At 39.6% G+C, this 20,500-nt stretch overlaps 1 protein-coding gene across 6 annotated transcripts; it reads left to right on the top strand.

Annotated features, from left to right (window-relative positions):
- The first annotated feature begins 10 nt into the window (after positions 1-10).
- On the top strand, positions 11-20,035 carry FAM210A (family with sequence similarity 210 member A). Of its 6 annotated transcripts, none has more exons than XM_069004383.1 (5): positions 11-88; positions 13,014-13,118; positions 14,337-14,809; positions 16,939-17,050; positions 18,095-20,035. In XM_069004383.1, the coding sequence occupies exons 3-5, from the start codon at positions 14,361-14,363 to the stop codon at positions 18,392-18,394; spliced, it is 861 nt and encodes a 286-aa protein (XP_068860484.1). In that variant the 5' UTR covers positions 11-88; positions 13,014-13,118; positions 14,337-14,360; the 3' UTR covers positions 18,395-20,035. The 6 variants fall into 6 exon arrangements, with proteins under 6 accessions (XP_068860484.1, XP_068860483.1, XP_068860488.1 ...); XM_069004382.1 differs by having other exon boundaries at positions 16-88; positions 13,011-13,118; XM_069004387.1 differs by lacking the exon at positions 11-88 and adding an exon at positions 545-566 and having other exon boundaries at positions 13,011-13,118.
- The last annotated feature ends 465 nt before the right edge of the window (positions 20,036-20,500 follow it).

Raw genomic sequence — 20,500 nt, forward strand, 5'->3', positions numbered from 1 at the left:
AGGGAAAGAGGGCGGAGGGAAAACACGGCAGCGGGAGCGGGTAGTGCGTTGTGAGGAATACAGGTCTTGTGAGGAGCGGCTGAAGCAGGTGGGGTTGTTTAGCCTGGAGAAGAGGAGGCTCGGGGGGACCTCGTCGCTCTCTGCTACTGCCTGACAGGAGGTTGCAGTGAGCTGGAACCAGTTGCTTCCACCGTGCCTGTACTGAGAGGACCGGAGGAAATGGCCTTAACCTGAGGGGAGATTCAGATTAGATACTAGAACAACTTTTTCACTGTCAGAATGGTCGGGCGTTGGAATAGGTTGCCCAGGGAGATGGTGGAGACTCCCTCCCTAGAGTTGTTTAAGAGGTGTCTGGATCTGGCGCTGGGTGATTTGGTTTAGGGGTCACAGTGGTAGTGTCGGATTGACGATTGATCAGGGTGGTCATAAAGGTCACTTCCAACCTTGGTTCTATGAAAGGTGGCGGAGCCCGCGCCGGGGCAGAGAGACTACGAGTCCCAGGGGGCCGTGCGAGAAGGGGGCGGGGCTCGCGCCTGCGCAGGCGGTGGGCGCCGCCGGGCTTGAAGGTGATTGTGGGGACGGGCGCCGCCGCACGTTGCGCGGGGCGGGCGGGGAGGGGGCGGAAGGGGGAGCGGGAGCGGCCGAGACGGGAGCGGCCGCCGGTGACACCGGCGCGTGCCCGAGGCTCGCGGGGCCCCTGGGGAGCGGCGCGGGCCCTGCACGAGGTACCCGCGCGGCGGGGGCGGGAGCGGGGCGGGAGGGAGCGGAGGGACCCGCGGGATCGGGACGGATCTCCCACCGCCCCGGCTCGTGGGGGAATTCGGCTGCCCGCGCCTTCCTCCCGGCTGCCTTCCCTGTGGCGAGTCCGCCTTGTTCGGCGTTGAGGGATGTCGGCCGCGACACAAGAAAGTGCGGTGGGAGACTCGTTTCTTGGTGGGAGGATGAAGCTAGGTGGGCCTGGGTGTTCCGTGGAGGATTGCTGCTGCAGCATCTGGGTGAAAAGGAAGGGATTTGGGGATGGGATCTCAGGCTGTGGCTTCCTCACGAAGGGCAGCGCCGATCCCGGCTCTCTGGTGCCCAGTGGCAGACCCAAGGGAACGGCACGAAGCTGTGTCAGAGGAAGTTTAGGCTGGATATTAGGAAAAGGTTCTTCTCCCTGAGGGTGATTGGGCACTAGAATATGCTCCCCAGGGAAGTGGGAAGCCTGACAGAGCTCAAGAAGCGTTTGGCAATACTCTCAATCACAAGGTGTGATTCCTGGGGTGTCCTGTGCAGAGCCAGGAGTTGGACTCGGTGATCCTGATGGATCCCTTCCAAGTCAGGATATTGCATGGTTCTGTGTTACCACTGAAGGACTACGGGTGGCTTATGTTCCTTAAGGGGGTTCTCTCCCAGGACCTGCCTGTGTCTTGTCTTTTTAGAATGCCTGAAGTGGCTGTCCAAGTATTTTATTGTCTAATGTTATGTTTCTCATTAGTAATCTGCTCCTGTTAAGTATATCCAGAGAGTCAGACAGAGAAGTCATCAGAATTTTTGTTAAGGCTGTTAAAGTGAAACATGGGTCTGTGTCGGGTATTACAAACTATAGTTCTGCCTCACTAATGTCTATTTCTGAACCCCCCTCTACAAACTGTCCTGAAAGAGAAAACATTACTTTGGACTGTAGTACATAAAGTTTCCTAGAATTCCTTACCAAAGCCAGTTCTTAAACTGAAAGCGTTCCTCAGTTTACCTAATCCCAAGATGTCACTGCTGTTACAAGTATAAATGTAAAACCGTTTGCCAAAGTTTTGCTGCTTTGGGAAAAGATATGGAGCAGGTTCCTCATTTGGAATGTGTTTTGCTGCCTGTGCTTATTTGACTTGCAGCTGCTTCAGTGTGGGGATTGCATGTACAGAGGATAGTATGTCCCCACCATCCATCTCCTATGGGGGTGACAGCAGGTGTTTATCTCCTTTTCTGCTCAATGGCTGTTTGAGGTTAAGAGGGTATGACTGACCTCTATGGCAGCGTTATTGAATTGCACTCACTGCCTAAGAGGCACTTCCATGGGGGAATGAAAAAAAAAATCGTTTGATGATTTGGGTAGGTGGATATCAGGTGGCTTGCACATGGCAAAAACTGAGTAGGTAAATTCAGAATGTTAAGGAGAAGGTAAGGCATGTAAGAAGTTAAAGATTTGTCTAGTGTGACTGTCGCAGGTCTGCTTCACAGGCTGTAGCAGCTGTAAGAAAAGTTTTGATCTGGTTAGGTTTTTAAAAGATTCTGTGTAATTCTCCTGCTGTAGATGGTCTTTTCTCCAGGTAAACTGGCCCAGCTCTGTGTGTATGCTCGTAGGTATCACTTAGAAACTGAAGTCTGTTTTTGCAAGACAGGGAGTTCTTGATGTCCCCTAATCTCTGATAAGAGACCTCAGTTTGCATCTTGGCACATTTCTGGATCTGTAGGGCGTCTTGTCTAGTCTTGAAGAAAGGGCATGAGAAATTCAACAACAAGAGCAAGAAGGACACTGATTTTTTAAAAAATGTAAAACTGCTAATTGAATCCCAAAAAATTCCTTGTCGTCAATTTAGTCCTGCAGATTGGAAAGACAATTTAACACAGTTCTTTTTGGTGTTGAATCCAGATAGTTGAAGATGAACTTATTTTGAAAATTAGATGCTGAAGCAAATTCATCACCATCATCAATATTTCAATATTAGGAATGGAATAAAATCACTGAAAGGACTGAGACCTGGACCCAAAACCTTATTGAAATCTTCCTGGACAACCGGGTGTCATCAGAATAGATCATAAGGATTTTACCTTGATATTCTGATGGGTAATTACCTAGTTCCATCACTTTAGATCAAGGCTCAAACTCAGAGTCAGAGATTCTTAATGACCATTATATACCCCCAGTAGATTTTTTGACTTGGGATGAATGGATTGTGCAGTATGACAATAACAACAACAAAAAAGAGCTAATTTTTAAGTCTTGAATCATGACACCTCTAAAAAACACAGATTATTCATGTCACTGTTGCTATAATTAAATTTCAGTAAGAGGAAAGTATTATTATTCAATTAACAAATCCTTATGATCTATTGTGAGTCTGTTTTCCTAAATTTAGTTGAATCTTGAAGGTATCAGTACAGGTGTGCTAAGTCCAACATATTTTGTCCATATTAAATTTTGTCCAGAATATTATGATTTAAGCAGGTGCTGGCAGGCCAGAGTGGTGTGCCAACTTAGGACTTTTTGTCTGGTAAGGACAGAAGCCACATCTTGTTTTAGGCATTGGTGTTGTACAATAGGGTTTACTCTGGTTGGAATTTTGTGCTTTCTCTAAAAATCTCCAACCGTAACCCAGTGCCTCCCATCACTCAGTTTTCCTGTCATCCTCTTCAAACTAGCCACGTATTTTGTTATGTTTCCAGACATGTTATGTTTCCAGCCACATATTTTGTTATGTTTCCTGCCCCTTCTAAACAAATTCATCTGAATGGTAAAGCTCTGTGCACATCAGAAAATGAAAGTGACACTTAGCTGAGCTATGAATTTTAATTCCCTAGCTCTACTATTTTATCTTGTCCTAAGAACTGAACTTGACCCTGTGTAGCAGTTCTTGCGTAAACAAAACAAGAAGTTGTGTGGCTGTGATTGTGGCTTTGTAGAACGTTGCAGCAGATGATCCCCTGCAGCTCTTTAGGACTTGCCTAGTTTGTCCTTGAGGAGAGGGATGAGGGAAGGGAATGGTGGTTAATACACTCAGGTGCTCATGAACAAATTATAAAACAAATCATTAGCTTTTTTTCCAGTGGATGAATTTTATTGGTTGTTAATAAAAATACACAAGTGGCTTCACAAGAGTTCAGTGAATCTCTTCCAAGAGTGGTTGGTGAAAGACTTTAGTAAAACCTGACAGCACTTACCTTTAACTGCAGTGGTAGTGCTTAGCCCCAGCATGTTCTAGGCAGTTAACTATTCACTCTTTGTGGATTTAAAAACTGCCTTTGCTGATGTTAAAATTAGATAGCATCTTTTGCTTCCTGCTGTCTCAGGCCATAGGATCGTACTTTCTGATTAGGGGTGTTTCTGTGCTGAACCACAAGCCTTGGGCCTTGTTGATGACATCTGGCAGAAAGCAGTGTGCTTCCAAAGGTTGCAGTGTTGCAGTCACAGGATTCCTTTCTCAGTCTGAATACAGCAGTGTTGTAACACTGCTGCTTCAGACTGTGAATAGGAATGTTATTAGGGTTCTGATACTGAAGTCTCATCAGAGCTCCTTCTGGTGTAGGCACAGCTCTCTGAATCCAATGCACTTTCAGACACTTGTAGGTGGTGTCATTTTGTTGTTTGCATGTCCTCTGTGCAAAAGATGCTATGTAAGGCAGTAAATTCAACAGTGGGCAAGAAGGTTTAGCCACTCAGGTATTGAGACCTTAATAAAAATAATACTTCTTTTGTAAGAACTGTTCACATTTATTTGTAGAGATGTTGGGAATAGCATTTGCTGAAAATTAGATGAAGACTGTGGTTTTGAGTGTGTGTGTGTTCTGTAAATGTTATGATCAGCTTCTTCACACATAATTTTTCAAGATATTCTGATTGATACTGCACATATTTCTCCATATGGAGAAATTTGAATTCACAACAGAGAATTCAGCACTTACTTTGAATATTTAGAAAAGATTTGTACTGGAAGTGAATGTCTGCCAACAGTAATTCTGCTGAAAGATGAACGTTCTGTATTTTTTTCTGGGAAAAATGACAGCTTTTCAGTGTTTGAAAATGTGAAATAACTGTGGTAAGAGAATAAAAGAAAAAAATCTTGAACCCAATGCTTCCACTGTGAATTCTGTTCTTATGGAAGCTGGGATATTTTTTTTCCAGTTTCATGCTGCTTTACTTTTATTCCTACTTTGTTTCTAATTGTAAGGCTTCAGACTTCTTCCTTGAGAATGTTTTTTTGGACATCTTAGAAGCATTTTGAGTAAAGTTGATGAGCAAAAGACTTGGTACTTCAGGGTTGTTGTTTTAAGTGTTTTATAAAATGATTACATCATATATTTTGCACTTAATACATTATTAGAGATGGTACTGTTGATTGCTGTTGGGTTATGGAGAGAAGAAACACGAGACAAGACCTGTAAAGATAAAATGTGGCAAAAATGGCATTTTTCAGGGCTAGAAAGAAAACAGGTTTGGTAGTCACTGTGGAAGGTGAGGCAGAAGGCTGTATAAAGCTGATTCTAAGATCTAAGTTTAAGCGTATTCCTAATAAATGCCTTTTGTAATTAGTCACGATAAAGTATTTCAATACCTAGGCTCTAACTGTGGTTTGGTGTGGTGGTTTGACTCTGGCTGGATATCAGGTGCCCACGAAAGCTGCAGTATCCCTCCCCTCCTCAGCTGGTCAGGGAAGAGAAAATACAATGAAAGGCTCTTGAGTTGAGGTAAGGGCAGGGAGGGATCAGTCACCAACTGCTGTCATGGGCAAAACAGACTCAGTGTGGGGAAATTAATTGAATTTATTACCAATCAAATCAGAATATGGAAATGAGAGGTAAAACAAATCTTAGAAATATCTTCCTGACACTCCTTCCTCCTTACCAGGCTTAACTGTACTCCCAATTCTGTCCCTACTCTTCCTCTCAGTGGCGCAGGAGTTACAGTCAGTTCATCACACATTGTCTCTGCCACTGCTTCTTCCGCAGGGGGAGGACTCCTTCCCCTGCTGCAGCATGGGGTCCCTTCCATGGCAGGCAGTCTTCCACAAACTTCTCCAACATGAATCCTTCCCATGGGTTGCAGTTCTTCATGAACTGCTTCAGCATGGGTCCTTTTCCACTGGGTGCAGTCCTTCAGGAACAGCCTGCTCCAGCATGGATCCCCTATGGAATCACAAGTCCTCCCAGCAAACCTGCTGTAGCATGGACTCCTCTTGCCCCAAGTCCTTACAAGACCACCTCCAGTGTGGGCTTCCTACAAGGTCACAGCCTCCTCCTGGCATCTACCTGCTCTGGCATGGGGTCCTCCACAGGCTGCAGGTGGACCTCCATGGGCTGCAGGGACACAGCTGCCTCACCATGGTCTACACCACGGGCTGCTGGGTTGTCTCAGCTCCTGTGCCTGGAGCAGCTCCTGCCCCTCCTTAGTGACCTTGGTGTCTGCAGGGCCATTCCTCTCACATGTTTTCACTCTGCTCTTCCCTGGCCTCAATTGCATCTGTGCAACAATTTTTTTTCCTTCTTATCCCAGAGGCACTACCACCATCACTGATGGTCTTGGCCTTGGCCAGTGGTGTCTCTCTCTTGGAGCTGGCTGGCACTGGCTCTGTTAAACATGGGGGAAGCTTATGGCAGCTTCAAAAAGAAACCACCCCTACAGCCCACCCTCCACCAGAACCTTGCTGCACAAACCCAGTGCATCTGGGCAAAAAGGCTGAACGTTATTTGAGTTAGCACCATCTGTTTAAGTAAAAGTCACTGTGTCTGCAGTGTGTCTCTAATTATTAGTTTCATTACATTTTTCATTAATAAATATTTTATTATCATTTCAGAAACTTTTAAAATTAATTATTATAATCCACATTGTATATATCAGTGAAGTGCTGAGTGACTAGAAAAATTATGAATTAAAAAATGAGCTTGGCTACTAGACTGCAAGTTATGAGTAGCAGGAAGTCATGAGCAAAAGTTCAGGTTTTGGCAGCAACCTTTTGACTTTCATTGATGGCTCTATTAGTGAAAAGAGGTGTTCATTGCAGCTCTGAATTTCATCATGAAAGAAATATCTGAACTCTGAACATAGAATTAGTAACCATATTTCTAATGTGTTTCAGAATGTGTTAAAGTCTAGAATCAGAACGCTTGAGATGCTCAGTGAAAAGTTGAAAGAGGTGAGAAATTTGTCAAATAAAATACAGTGTACTATTAAGAGGGAAGATCCTAAGAGATTCTCAAACACTGTCTTGGTGAAGTGTAGAAAACTGATCTATGTATTTGTTTGTTCATGTTTTAGCATCTAACCCCTCATCAGTTCAGTTGTGGGTTGCTTTTTTTTCTGAGGGAGTTCAGAGTCATATGGAGGAAACTGCAGACCTGAAGCTTGCTTATGTGAAGTCCTTTTGCAGCCCCTTTTAGTTATTCAGCAGAAGCTTTCCACTGCTTTGTAAAACACACCACTACACACATGCCCCCACACCTGCCTGTCAAGGGCCCTGTGATTGAAAACCCTCTGACAGAAGTGTTTTGGGAGAAATGAACTAATGATACCTTGGGAGATACAAGGACAAAAGAAGCTGTTAGGATTCAGAAGGTTATTACCTAAGTGGACTAGAAAGAGATATCTTTTTGATCATTAGCCTAAAGTGGAAGGTAGTGTGAAGAAGCAGATTAATACAGTCCCTGCTTTGAACTAGCATAAGGCTTTTTTGACCTTTTTTTAGCATAGATATATAATATGCCTATTTTTAAGCTTAGTTAAAGTCTGTAGGCATAACTTCTCTACCTTGCTTATTGAAGACATGTCTACAGAGTGACAAATGGACAAAAAAACCACAGATAGCACTTTAAGAGCCAAATTTTTCCTTGATGCAAGCCTATAATCCGAGAGCCTCTGGAACTAATATAGAAGATGATCCAGCAGCACTTGTTGGAAGGAATCAGAGAGAGCAGAAACCTTTTGTAGTACTAGTATGAGTTGTACTTATGTAAAAATTCAGTAGAGGGCAGAACGAAACTGGTGAAAGAAGGAACCAGCGCTAACAGATGGAATAGCACCAGTTATTAAAAACAGTTCTGAAGAGCAGAATGCGCTACAACTGATTGTGATCCTTTCTTTTAGAAGCATTTGAGAGAGAACATTTACATTTTCATATAATGGTCAGCTACATGCAATCTTAAGATCCAGTACTTTCCATCACAGAGGAAAACGGAGTTACCATGGGCATATCGACTCTGTGCAGATCAGCTGTGAAGGCTCCTGTTTAGCATTCCAGATGTATAATTCAGTACACAGGCATTGCATTACCTTCTCCTGCTTTATTTGTCTTCTGAATCCAGTGTGGAGACTTTTTACATGTCTACAAGATCTTTTATTCTTCCTAAAGCTACTTCTTGTTGTCCTTTTTAATATTTGAGTATCAGAAGATTGTAGTAGTGAAAATTGCTCAGTGTATAAGGACCCTGGGAGAGTTTGTTTTACTTTCTTGATTTTGCTCAGGGTGTTTTAGCAAGAACAAGTGTAGTTTAGATAAAATAAGGGTAACAAAGTTGTTGGTTTATCTCCACTTAGCAGTATTGAATTGTAGTAATATGATCAATTTAAAAAATTATAGCATAGCATTTACTAAGTGAAGATAGTGTAGAGGTTAGATGTGATGGAGGTAGGGTTGTTTGTCTGCGAGGGTTTAGTCTTTCATTTGTTTTAACATGATTTTACCAAGTTTTAAATAAATTCCACTATGATTTATTTTGCATTACTCCCTTTAACCGAAATTGTAATGTTATATTTTTAGACAGTTCTGAATGGTAAACAAAACTACAAAGCTAATGATGCCCAAACTTCAAATTATAAGCAAGTTTCTTAATTTAGAATGAATAACAGATAGTTTGAGTGATGCTGCAAAAGTAGTAAAGGTCAAAATAGAAATTCTAAATTCATTCATGCACTCAAAGTATTAATACAAAGCATAAAAATTCCCTATGCACTGCCACTTTCCTATCTGTGGTTAGTGACTCCATGCTGTGCCAACCCTTTGCAGTTACCAAGAGGTTTATAGTTTTATTTTACATTGAATTTAAGAAAAACAATGCTTTGCATGTATTGCACCAGTCTTAACAATGATTTTAAAATGTGTTCCCAGATTTTTAGGCAACCTATATATGTTTTCAGTTCAGTTGTGTTTTTCTTATTCTCTTGTTTTGGTTTATAATCTTGGCAAAATCCTTTTTTTTTTTTTTAATACTGTCAATTAGTTCTTTAAAAGAACAATTTAAATCTGAAAACAAGCTTTGGGGTTTTTTTATTATATTTAGTAAAAATGTAAGCAATATGATGGTGTTATTTATTAAACTGAGCTGCTTGGATGAGATCTCGATATTTGCTTTTTATGCAATCTAAAAGATGAGTTGAAAAGGATTTCTGAAAAGTTGGTTTCAGAAACCTTTCAAAATTTTTCTCTGTCTGCCACACACAACCTTCAAAGTTTTCTTGATTTTACACTAAATATGACAAGAATGTAAATTAATTCTCTTTTTTTCATAGAAAGGTGCCTTGGGAGTGGAAAAAGCTCATGGATTTTCATTGGGAACTCTCCTGTGGTATAATTAATGTTCTTTTTTTAAACAGTAACAGAACAAGTGAAAATATTTTAAAGTCATCCATATTTACATATTATGTCCAGAATGTTTCTGCTATAACTGGGAAAATAAACCAGTGTTCTCTACATATACCATACCCTCAGTTCCCTCAGATGCTTTCTGACCTCTTTTACAAAAGAACACTAAAGGTTTTGCCATCTTATATCCACCCCCCCTTCTCATGTTTTAATTTCTCTGGTAACTCAAAAAACATTACTTGTAACAGGGTAACCATTTTTAAACAAATTATCCTGGCAAAAGTTTCATGTGACAGCATCTCTGGCATGTTTTCTCTTTCCAACAGCAAATATCCACAGCAGCCTTTGCCATACCTATATTGGCCAGGCTTGTTACTTCTGTGTTTTCCAGAAGAATTCTCTGGGGTCTTTTGGCATAGAATGTTAGCACACATCCAAAGCCAATGACTTTGTGGTAGTCACATAAACCAGCTCTGTGACATTTAAAATTCCTGAGCTTTTGCTGTCCTCAGGAACAAACAGCAAATCTAATACTTACTTCCTAATTATCACTGGAAAGTAGAGCGAATGCAAGAGCTAGGATGCTCCTGCAGTATATCAGATTTATGCCAAAGCTGATCTGAATTGTAACACAAGTACAGAAGTTTCCTAAACAAAAACTCCAGCACTGTAATGAGAAGCTGATCTATACTTTTCCTTAAGAGGCCCCTAGAGCACTCCCTTTATGTCAGAGGCCTTGTTAACAGCTCACCATGGCACCAGGGGTGCCTTCAGGAATTAAATGGATCTCCAGGAATCCCAACCAGGAGTTTGTCCTGAACAGCCAAGATCTCTACAGCTCAGTTTACAATCAGCTGGAGATACTACTAGTTAGCTGGGATGTGACCGTGCTGAAGAGACCTTATCACACGTGTTTGTATAGCATTTCATGGTTTGTGTAGCTAGTATCTATTCAGTCACTGACCACATGGGATTCTTGGAGCAGAGAACTTGGAGCTTTATTTGTCCTTAGACATAATCTTTTTTTTTTTCTGGGGCATTTTTAAGAGAAAACTAATATAGAAATCTAAGATGCTTTAAAACACTTTTCTCCTTACTCCCACCCACAGACAAGCTTTCCCACCTTGGTATCTGGAGCTTGTACCTTCTTGTCCAATGCAACAGCAGGAAAAAAAATGAAACACATTAAAATGAAGAAGCAACTTTCCAAAAGTCACTAGGTGAAATTTTGGGTAACATTCAGGTTACTGTCCCGACTTCCTTAGAATCTGAGTGGTTTTAACAACCTTAAGTTACAGAGACAATTGTATAACTTGTATAGCTCCAGTAATTTCTTTGAGAAGTATTATGCTTAGAGAAGAAAATTGTGTCTCAAGTCCATAGGCTGACACACTTCCAGCTGCCTGTTGAGTGCATAGGTACTAGGAGCTTCCTTTCACTAACTGTGAATTAAAGGACAAGTTTCTCTATATTCATCTTCTGTTTTAGAGAGATGAAACAATTAGTTTCATATTTATTTGGACCCCCAATTATAATTATTGTGCACTTTATCTGTCCTGTTAAAGATTTGTTTGCATTGTTGAGCCAAGTAACTAAAATACTACAACTGAGCAGCTGCACCCATCATCACTTTAAGAATATGTTTATTTAAAATGAATTTACAAAGTATATGCTGTATTAATCTGTTACTTTATTCATGTGCCCTTCCTACATCATGCTGTAACTGCTATAATACTTCCCTCGTCCCAGTGCTTCTGGATAGCAGTGTAATCCTCAATGTACCAATGCTTCAAAAGGTCTCTCCTTTGTTCATTTAGATAAGCAAAGCATGTGCCTGTGACAAACACTAAGGTCACTAGGAAAATTTGAAAACCTTGTTTCAAAAAACATGTTCTCTTTCATTCTCTCAAACATAAGCACTATCATATCTTAGTCTTTCCTTATATACCAAGCTATTGTGCTTCTCCACATTTTGAAGTGGAGAAAGAAAAAGTAAGCAGTTGTGCAGAATATTAGCTAGAACCATACTATCTGCTTACAAGGTGCAAAACCTTTTCAGGATCTACTGTAGATGTTTAGGGAACATTCCTTTTGACCTGCCAGGTCGTGCATCATGGAAAAAAAAGCCTTTAATTAATGACTTTCAGGTCCATCTGAGAATATAGGAACAAAGAGTGGCATGGCATGTCTTGTAGTAGCTCCAGAAATTACTCTGCTTTAAAGCCATTGGTGACATTCTCTTTTTAAGTCTTACATGGTGCATGCAACTCAGTGAGCAAAGACCTTGAAACTCATTTACTGATCACAGCGGTGTTATTGTGCTGCCGGATGACCATTGGACACAGTGGTGACCCACACTCAGGAGAATGGAGCTGTTTCCTGCCTCCGTGTTCTGCAGCCACTGCAGTGGGTCAGAGGTGTTTGGACAGTGCTGGAATGCAAAACATGGAGGTGGTGCTCTGAGAAGTGCCACTGTGTATGCATTACAAGAAATGGAAAAATTCAGAAATGCTTGTTCAGTTTCTTAGTCCTGCACCAAAGAATGATCTCTCCAAGACTGCTGGAATGCAGTGTCCTGCTAATAACATTAATGACTCAAAATCAGAGTGCTCACCATGGTTTCCCTCATGCTGTATGGTGGCAATTTGCAAAGCTTGTTTGGAACAAGTATTTTTCAGTAGGCTACTGGTGAACAGTAAAAGTCTGACTCAAGAGCTCCCAGATTCCCATAGATGGATGCCTTTTACCGCATCTGCTGGCTGGATATTGAGAAAATCTACTTATGGCAGATGCTCAATCTTATGTACTATTAGTGAAAGGGGAAAACAGTTCTCTGTGGAGAGTGTTATCCCTCAGGAAAGAACAGTAATTGGCAACAGGCAAGGAATGCAGTTGTCATGTTCCAAGTTTGTTGTTACAATTTCTATAAATCAGTTAAGTAGTTGGCATATGACAGAGTGCCATCTGAACACTTGAGTTTTTCTGAGTGTTTTCACTACTTCTTGTTTTGAGAAACAATTGCATTTGGATTTCAGAAAGCAGCAAGAATCTTGCTTCTTGTAAAACTAGAGAAACCACAAGCAGTTGCTGCTTCCAGTGAAGTCTTACAGAAAACTGAGTTGTGGAGAGCCACTACCTGTAGCTGATTTACTGCTCCATGAGCAGCAGCAGCACTTCTTGACTCCATCTGAGTTCATAACTCAATAGGATGGAGTAACTGCTTCCTTATATAGAGACACAAGTTCCTTTTTTCCCTGCTGATGCAGTACCTCCTGTTACTAGGAGTTTAGCAAAAGTGTATGTCTGTGCTTCACAATGTAGAGGTTCCCAGGGAGTCTGAAACCATTACTCTTTTCCCCACATCAAACACTGTAATTCTAGTAATTGCCAGTAATTCAAACACAACCATAGCATAAAACTACCTAGAAAACATACAGGCAGGAATGTTCCAACAGATGCATTTGGATTATGAAACTTTCCTCTCTTGAAGCAAAAAGTAATTCACAGTTGAGGAACTTCAAAAAATTACACAGGAAAAAAATCTCCCATAAGCATGTCAGTATTGGAAAGGGAATTTGCGCCAATAACTTCTTCAGTAGCAAGGTTTCAGGCTGCCCAAAAATCTTCATAGGATTAGTCTCCTGTTGTTGCTATTTCTCTAAATGTGCCTTTTTTTCACTTCAGCAGAGTCATCAATGTGTTCAAGATACATATTTGAAAGGTGGGGAACTAGTGGAAGAGTTGCAACTTTTTGAAGATACAAACCTTACCATATCTAGAAAGGAATAAAGGGTATGTATGGTTTCACTTTTTTTTTAACTTCTGCATATGTTAGGAAGTATTGATCATTTTCTGCAGCCTAGATAAATTCACTACTAAAGCATCTGACTGAAATATATCTAAGGCTGCAGATGAAGGGAAAGCAAAAATGAAGCTTCAATTAAATTTGAATGATTTCTAGTTTGGATAAAGAATTGTTATGACAATTAAAAATAGAAAAGCATTAGGAATATACAAAACTTGTAACTAACTTAAGTGGCATTTGTTACATCAATTTGCATCACCTTTTTTTTCCTTTCTGGAGGTAAGGAATATTAGTTCTGTAACTTGCAGGCATTGAATAAAGGAAAGGAGAGAGTATTTCATTCACAATTTCAAAGCATACATTGGGGGGGGGGAAATTATTTCTTGATGTCTATGCATGCAAAACAAAATTCCTTTCTTCTTTGTGGGGAAACTCTCAATAGTTATTTCAAACTTTCAGGAGTAACTGGTAAGTATTCAAAATCATAAAGTTAACTGGGTTATTCCACTGTTATAAAATATTCTTTGCATTGCAATATTTGGAAAATTGCAGTTCAGTTTTGCTCATGTTAATACATGACATTAAACAGTACCTTCCCCCTTCCTGACAGATGTTACTGGCAGGCTGCTACAGTTAGGTTTGTTACTATTTAGGCTATTGCTTGATTATTAATAATTATTTCTATTGGGTTTTTTTCAGTTGTATGAACTTTTACTGAAAATAGTATGGAACATGAAAAATTTTACCAAAACTAAGAATGCACTGACACCAGAAATACATTTTAATTGTATTTACTTCAGTGAATTTATAATGCATTTATGTAGGCTCAAAGTATCACTCAAACTATCAGTTGCTACTATAAGTGAAGGGTAGCTTTTCAGTGGCTGTGCCAGGTTGTGTAGATAAAAGCAGTAGATAGTACTAAACTCTTAAGGGTGTTTTTAGGGAGTAGAGTGATCATTTAGCAGTGAGGAGCAGAGTATGTTAAATGAAGGGGCTATTTTAGTTCAGAATACTGAAGAAATTAGATGGAAAATTATTTCCTTAATTCTAGAAGGTAACAATTTCTGCAAAGAAAGGTAAGGAAAACTTTTTTAAAGTAGAATAGAAAGCTGTTTTAAATTTGAGAATTTCAAGTGGCATTGGAGCAAATAGAAATCACATCATTAAAATGCAGTTTGTTTACTCTTGTTTCTTCTCTACAGAAACTTCATCCACACTTCATCAAAATGCAGCGGAGTCTGTTACATTCTGCATCTCAGCTGGCGCACGGGACGTGTTGGTTCTTCCCTCGCACCGGTGTCTTTCAGTGCTTAAAAGGACAGTCTGTGTTGTCTAATGTGGGATGCAAAGTGATTCTGGCACTGGACCCTCCTAAACGATGTCTTCATGCAGGTGCAGCTCACTTTGCCTCAGAGAAAACTGCTTTTTCATCACAACCAGCAGACTCTTCTCACAAAGTACCAGCAGAGAGAAATCCTTTGCATTCGGCCACTGATGCGCCCAAGCAGAGCCCTGCAGAGTCAGATTCTTCAGAACCCGATCCATTACAAGACAAATCCATTAGTCTCGTTCAGAGGTTCAAGAAAACTTTTAAGCAGTATGGAAAAGTCATGATTCCAGTGCACCTTCTGACTTCCACTGTATGGTTTGGATCCTTTTACTATGCAGCCATGAAGTAAGTTGTTATTTTGTTGCAGTGCTCAATACCGTAGTTGAATTGAGGCCTACTTTCACTAGTGAAAGGACATATAAATTATTATTGCATGTTAAAAAGTGCCTTTATATGTAAAAGAGAAATGTGGCTACATTTTTGACTAAAGCATAAGATTAATATGGAAAGCATATAGGATTCATGAGACTGTCATGTACATACTATTATCATGCAGTTATTGCTGTGTACCAGGTATGTTGCTAACATTTAAAGGAATGCTCATCTCCCCAAAACGATGCATGGATGTAAACAGCATTGAAATTATTAGTAACTTCTCAAAAGGTAAAGATAGGGATTTGGAATCCTGATTATGAATGGCCAGCTGAGATCTTTTATAGACCTTTTCTTCTTTTTTTGCCCTTGGACTTAAAGGTATTTTACCACTTCCTTTCCTCTTCATCCCCACTCCTCCCCCATAACTGGATTTTCATTTCATGGATTTACCTCACTTAGCTGTTCACGACCTATGTGTACCCTTTCCTTTTTTGTTTCTGTTTCCTGTCTTTCCTGCCATCCACTGAAAAAATTGCTTCTGTAGACCACACTTTTAATTGGAAATTAAATATTTGTGTGGTTAAAAAAAAGAGAGATAAACTAAGTATTCTAATTTTAGTTTATTTTAGTTATAGCATGTGCTAGATACCATTCTGGAAAATGGCACTTATTAGAAAAAAACTACGACATCAATTATGAGCTGCTAGTTTGCTAGTTCAGATGAAAGAGGCTTTATTTATCTGGAAATAGTTTGCTAAATATGAGCAAATGTTTATCTCTGGACTGCTGGTGTTGTATATTTAATAATAGAAAGCATGAAACAACGATGGTTTGTGGTAACAAGGATGGAACTCTGACATCAGAATGCCTTACTGCACAAGTGTTTGTTTTAGTTACTCTAACCAGCTGGCATAATTGGCCTTTCTGGGAGCTATAGATCCAAATGTCATTCTAAATTTAGCTCATGTCAGAGGAATAAAGGTCTTGAGCTATAAAAATATTTTGCTTTGGATGAATTCAGGTTGATGCTTACATCCAGACATTTCAGATTGAGTGAAGATTACTTTTCTTGAAACTCTAAAGCCTGCTGCTAAAGTAGGTATTTGGCAGAAAACAACTGAAATATTCAACCAGAAACTAATTATAACAAAGCTTCAGTTTGTTATGCCACAGGAGCAGCACCCTCCTGAAGTGGAAAAAAAACTTTCAGAATGACTGTTCATACGAGACTAAACAGTGGTGGTTTATGAAACAGCACAGTTAGCGTTGTCTTTCAGCTCTTACTAGGTCTCCATTTCCTACTCTGGTAACAGGCCCTCAGACTGTAGGTTCTAATAACTGTTGGTAGATTACTGCCTCTTCCTGTTCATTTAGATGCTAAAGTGATTGCATGCTCAGAAGAATGCTTAAAATACTAGATAGAAATGGATAACGGTACTAATAATACAAAATCTCTAAATATTGGAAACTCAGGTCTTCTATAACTGTGTGTAGCTTTCTCCTATAATATAAAGATGAGCTTTCTTTTCTCCTTCGGTGCTTCCCTGGATTTCAAATAGAAAGAAATTGTGATTGGAGCTCCCTCCACCCATCTTGACACCTTATATTGACACAGTAGAGCAACTGAGCACAAAGCCCCTGAAGTCTTGTCCATGTAACATGTTGCTTCCTTTTCTTTTGCCACATTCCATTTGTTTGATATATTTTAAAGTGAATAAAGAACATTGTCTGAAATTTTAAAAAGAAAAAATAGGTAATTTTGGGCAAAACAGAACATGAAATCAAATGTGCACCGCTGGAGCCTGAGTAGCTGTCTTACCACCATTAAATCTACTTACCTTCAAACATAAACTGGGACACAGGTAAGTTAGAAGCTATTCCCACCCAACAGGGATAATATAAATGGGTCACCTTTTGAAATGCTGAAAAGAACATTAATTTTCCTGTGGTCAGAAACATAAATCCTGCAAGTATATTGCTTAGATAAAAAAAAACATTTTGTTCTCAAATTACAAAGTTTGTGTAATATAGAATAAAAATAATACTCTAAATTTCTTTCAAATTCCAATTCAAGTTACCAATGTTTTTCTCTTTTATAGTGGAGTAAATGTTGTTCCATTCCTAGAGTTGATTGGCTTACCAGACAGCGTAGTAGACATCCTGAAAAATTCCCAGAGTGGAAATGCACTAACTGCATATGCATTGTATAAAGTAAGTATAATTATAGTTTGTAAATAAGCTCTAAGTCTTGCCTGGTGAACTAAACAGGGTTTACTTGTTTACAGCAGAAAGAATTAATTAGCTTTCTTCGATAGTTACATGTACTTGAGCATTCATTTTTGTGGTAAAAATAGTCCCATGCAAGTTGGTATGTGTTCTGTGTTCCTTCAAGGAGTCTATCTGTATTTCTAAAATAACTTCTTTGCTGCAGAACTATTGCAGCCCTCTGAGATTTAATGACAGTTAAGTTATTCTTCTGTATCCCTGACATAATTAGCAGGGACAAAGAGGTAAAGTCTAAACACCACACTGAATTCCAGCTAAAAGTACTGTTATTTTTATCCTAGATGATTTTTTTGTCTTCCCCTTAGCTGTCCATCACTCGCAAGCATTTTCATTGTCCATTTGAATCAGTTACTTACATTCAGATTTGGGCTTCCTTTTATTGCTTTATATGGGCAAAGTCTGTGTTTGGGAAACTTGAAACATGTCCGACCATGCAAAAACAAGGTACCGTATTTGCTGTACATGCCACTCATTTGTTTTGTTTCCAAATGTGATGTGCTTCCTGCCTGTTATTCAAAGGGGTTATTTTCCCAAACAAAATGTGAAAGTACCACTCTTTCCAATTTTTCCTGTGCCTGAAAGAGACGAATAAATAAATGTGGTTAAACATAAAGATGTTGTTATAGCTGAGAGATCTGGCAGTGTTGGAAGGAACTCAGTTTTCACATGCAGTCTGTTCTGAATTGTATTGAGATGCCTAATGCTTGTCCTACAGGCTGCACAGGGAGAGTTTGTGTGATGATCATTTTTTTTAAGGGAAATCTAAGGCCCTTGCTGGCTCTGACAAAATGATACTTTTAAGTTAAAGGTATGTATTTCTAAACTGGTAAACTGGCTTATTTCCTTATAAATTGAAGATACCTTTAGAATCTGAAACTGGTCAAAATAAATTTTCAACATTAAAAATACCTTTTGCTGGATGTTATTGTCCTGTTTTATTTATGTGGTATGTTCTCTGGTTTCTTTAAGATTGCAACTCCTGCCAGATACACTGTGACTTTGGGAGGAACATCCGTCACTGTTAAATATCTACGTAAGCATGGCTACATGTCCACACCACCACCAGTAAAGGAATACCTACAAGACAGGATGGAGGAAACAAAGGATAAAATTACGGAGAAGATGGAGGAAACAAAGGATAAAATTACGGAGAAGATGGAGGAAACAAAGGATAAAATAACGGAGAAGATGGAGGAAACAAAGGATAAAATTACAGGGAAGATACAAGAAACCAAAGATAAAGTTTCATTTAAAAAAATAAAGGAGTAGGAGAGATGCTTAATTTTTGGATATATCAAACTTAGCACTTTAACCCTTTCTGAGGCAGGATATGCAAAGTGCACTTCTGAGCTTCTTTTCTTTTTTTCTTTCTTTTCTTTTTCTTTGCCCCTTGTCTGGAGACTACAATTGCTGTGTGGATTTAAAGGTTGAAGTTCCCTGAGGTAGAGGTTGTGACTATGTTTCAATATACAGAAGGAAAAGTGAATCTCAGATTAGAAGTTAACATGTCCCTTGGTAATAATGTTAACAATTACTCTTCCCTCTTTTTTTTTCCACACCCTCCTCCTCAAAATGAAGGTGATTTCTGCAAAAAGCCACTACTCTGTTCTTCTTCCATCATAGTGCACAGCCATTGTTCCACTAAACCGAGCCTTCCATTAAATGAGAATGACAATTTCTCTGTTGGGAAGGGCAATGTGTAGGTTTTTAGAGTATGTGGACCCAAGCCTCTTCAACTGTGATCATCTCTCAACTTGGAGCAGACCATTGTCACTGATATTGCACATGAAGGAATTGATGGATCAGCTACTCAGCAGGAATTAATTACAATGGCTTCCTTGGCTTCAGCCAGGCTGCAGTGGTTTACAGGTTGAAACTATGAATCTTTCTTGAACACTGCATCTCTTCAGAAATCTCAACTGAAAGCTATAGGAAGATGAGTTAATCACAGTAGCCATACTGTCAACTATACTTTGTTTCCTGAAGTTCATTTACAGTAGAATGTCATTAAATGAAATTAATCAATAATTGTATATTAAACACTAGGATTTTTTTATTATGTTAAAGTTTACAAACCTGCTCTGTTTCATTTTTAAAACAAAAAAAATTTGAAAGAGAGGTTTTTTTGAGAAATTGCTATACTAAGGGGCTTTTTAAACACATGGAAAGTTAAACCCCAAAGTTCCTCCTGCTATTCAGAAATCCCTCAGACTTCAGTAGAACAATTTGACTAAAATAAGCATGATTTCTGAGACAGTGATCACAGTCTACCAAACTTTTTTTCCTCTAGATATTCTTAAGTCAAGCAAACACTTATTCATACCTGAAGGCTGAAATGCCGTCTCAGATGTCATAAAGGACTAAAGTTGAAACTGTTCTATTTGACTGGGCAGGCAAACTTCTCTCAGTTTTACTAAAATGTAGGCTAAATTGAAGTGTGTTTTTCCTATTTCTACTACAGATCTCACCTTGTAGCAACTCAGCATGTGTAAGTTGTTTAACAAAGGTGCTTTTTTGCAGGGGGATATGGGGAAAACAGAGTGAGACCCTGAGCATTGCAATTGACTGGAGTGAAAAAATATAGCTGATGAAGTATCAGCTCTGCCCCACTGTCCTGTTTACATTCAAGTCATTGGGGGCCTCTTGGTGTTTGAGTTGAACTTCATTAACCTAATTGTGCAGAATTGATTACATACTTCTCTGCCTCTGTCCACATGTAAAATAGTAACTGCAATCTAATGCCTACCTCACAGGGATGTTGTGAGGAATAATCATTGTATATTCAGTGACCTGAAGATGTAAAGTGCCATGTTTCTGATAAATATTATTAAAAAAAATATTTCTGTGAACTCTTATACTGCTAAGTACTACTGTAGGACTGAAGTTAATAGATGCTATTTTGTTTTTCTATTTTAGTGTGCTTTTCCTTACTGTCCCCATGCACACATTCTCCTGATGTTGGCATTTGTTCTGGTCATCCACTTTTGGGGGCAGTGTTACCCACATCCTGCATCACCTTGCAAAGCCCAAAGTGTGCCCCAGTAATATTGCATGTTCACTCTCAGTCTGGGGCCACATGTGAGACCCTTTCAATGCAACTCACAGGATCCATCTCTTTACACATGGCAGGGATTGCACAGGGGCACATTGGTGTCCTAGGATGAGTTCTTAGCCTTTACACACTTTAGAACTTGTTCATTACACCACCTCTTCTTGCCCTTTCCCTTGTCCAGCTGGCCTGTGACCACTCCAGTGTTTATATGATCCATCTCTACTACTGCTAAGTACAAAAGCTGTTTGATACGTTGACTGTCCTGTGTGATCATTTCTGCAGCTGCAGGAACAGCTCATAGTAATTCTCAGCAAGTGCCTACT

Source organism: Aphelocoma coerulescens, chromosome 2, assembly GCF_041296385.1.
Source record: "Aphelocoma coerulescens isolate FSJ_1873_10779 chromosome 2, UR_Acoe_1.0, whole genome shotgun sequence".
In the NCBI taxonomy this organism is placed as follows: domain Eukaryota; kingdom Metazoa; phylum Chordata; class Aves; order Passeriformes; family Corvidae; genus Aphelocoma; species Aphelocoma coerulescens.

What these genes read in the sequence shown, in the direction of transcription:
- FAM210A (XM_069004383.1), top strand. Translation starts at nt 14,361, where the DNA reads ATGCAGCGGAGTCTGTTACATTCTGCATCTCAGCTGGCGCACGGGACG. An exon ending in TTTTACTATGCAGCCATGAA is followed by an intron (nt 14,810 to 16,938) that starts GTAAGTTGTTAT and finishes TCTCTTTTATAG; the next exon opens with TGGAGTAAATGTTGTTCCAT. An exon ending in CTGCATATGCATTGTATAAA is followed by an intron (nt 17,051 to 18,094) that starts GTAAGTATAATT and finishes GGTTTCTTTAAG; the next exon opens with ATTGCAACTCCTGCCAGATA.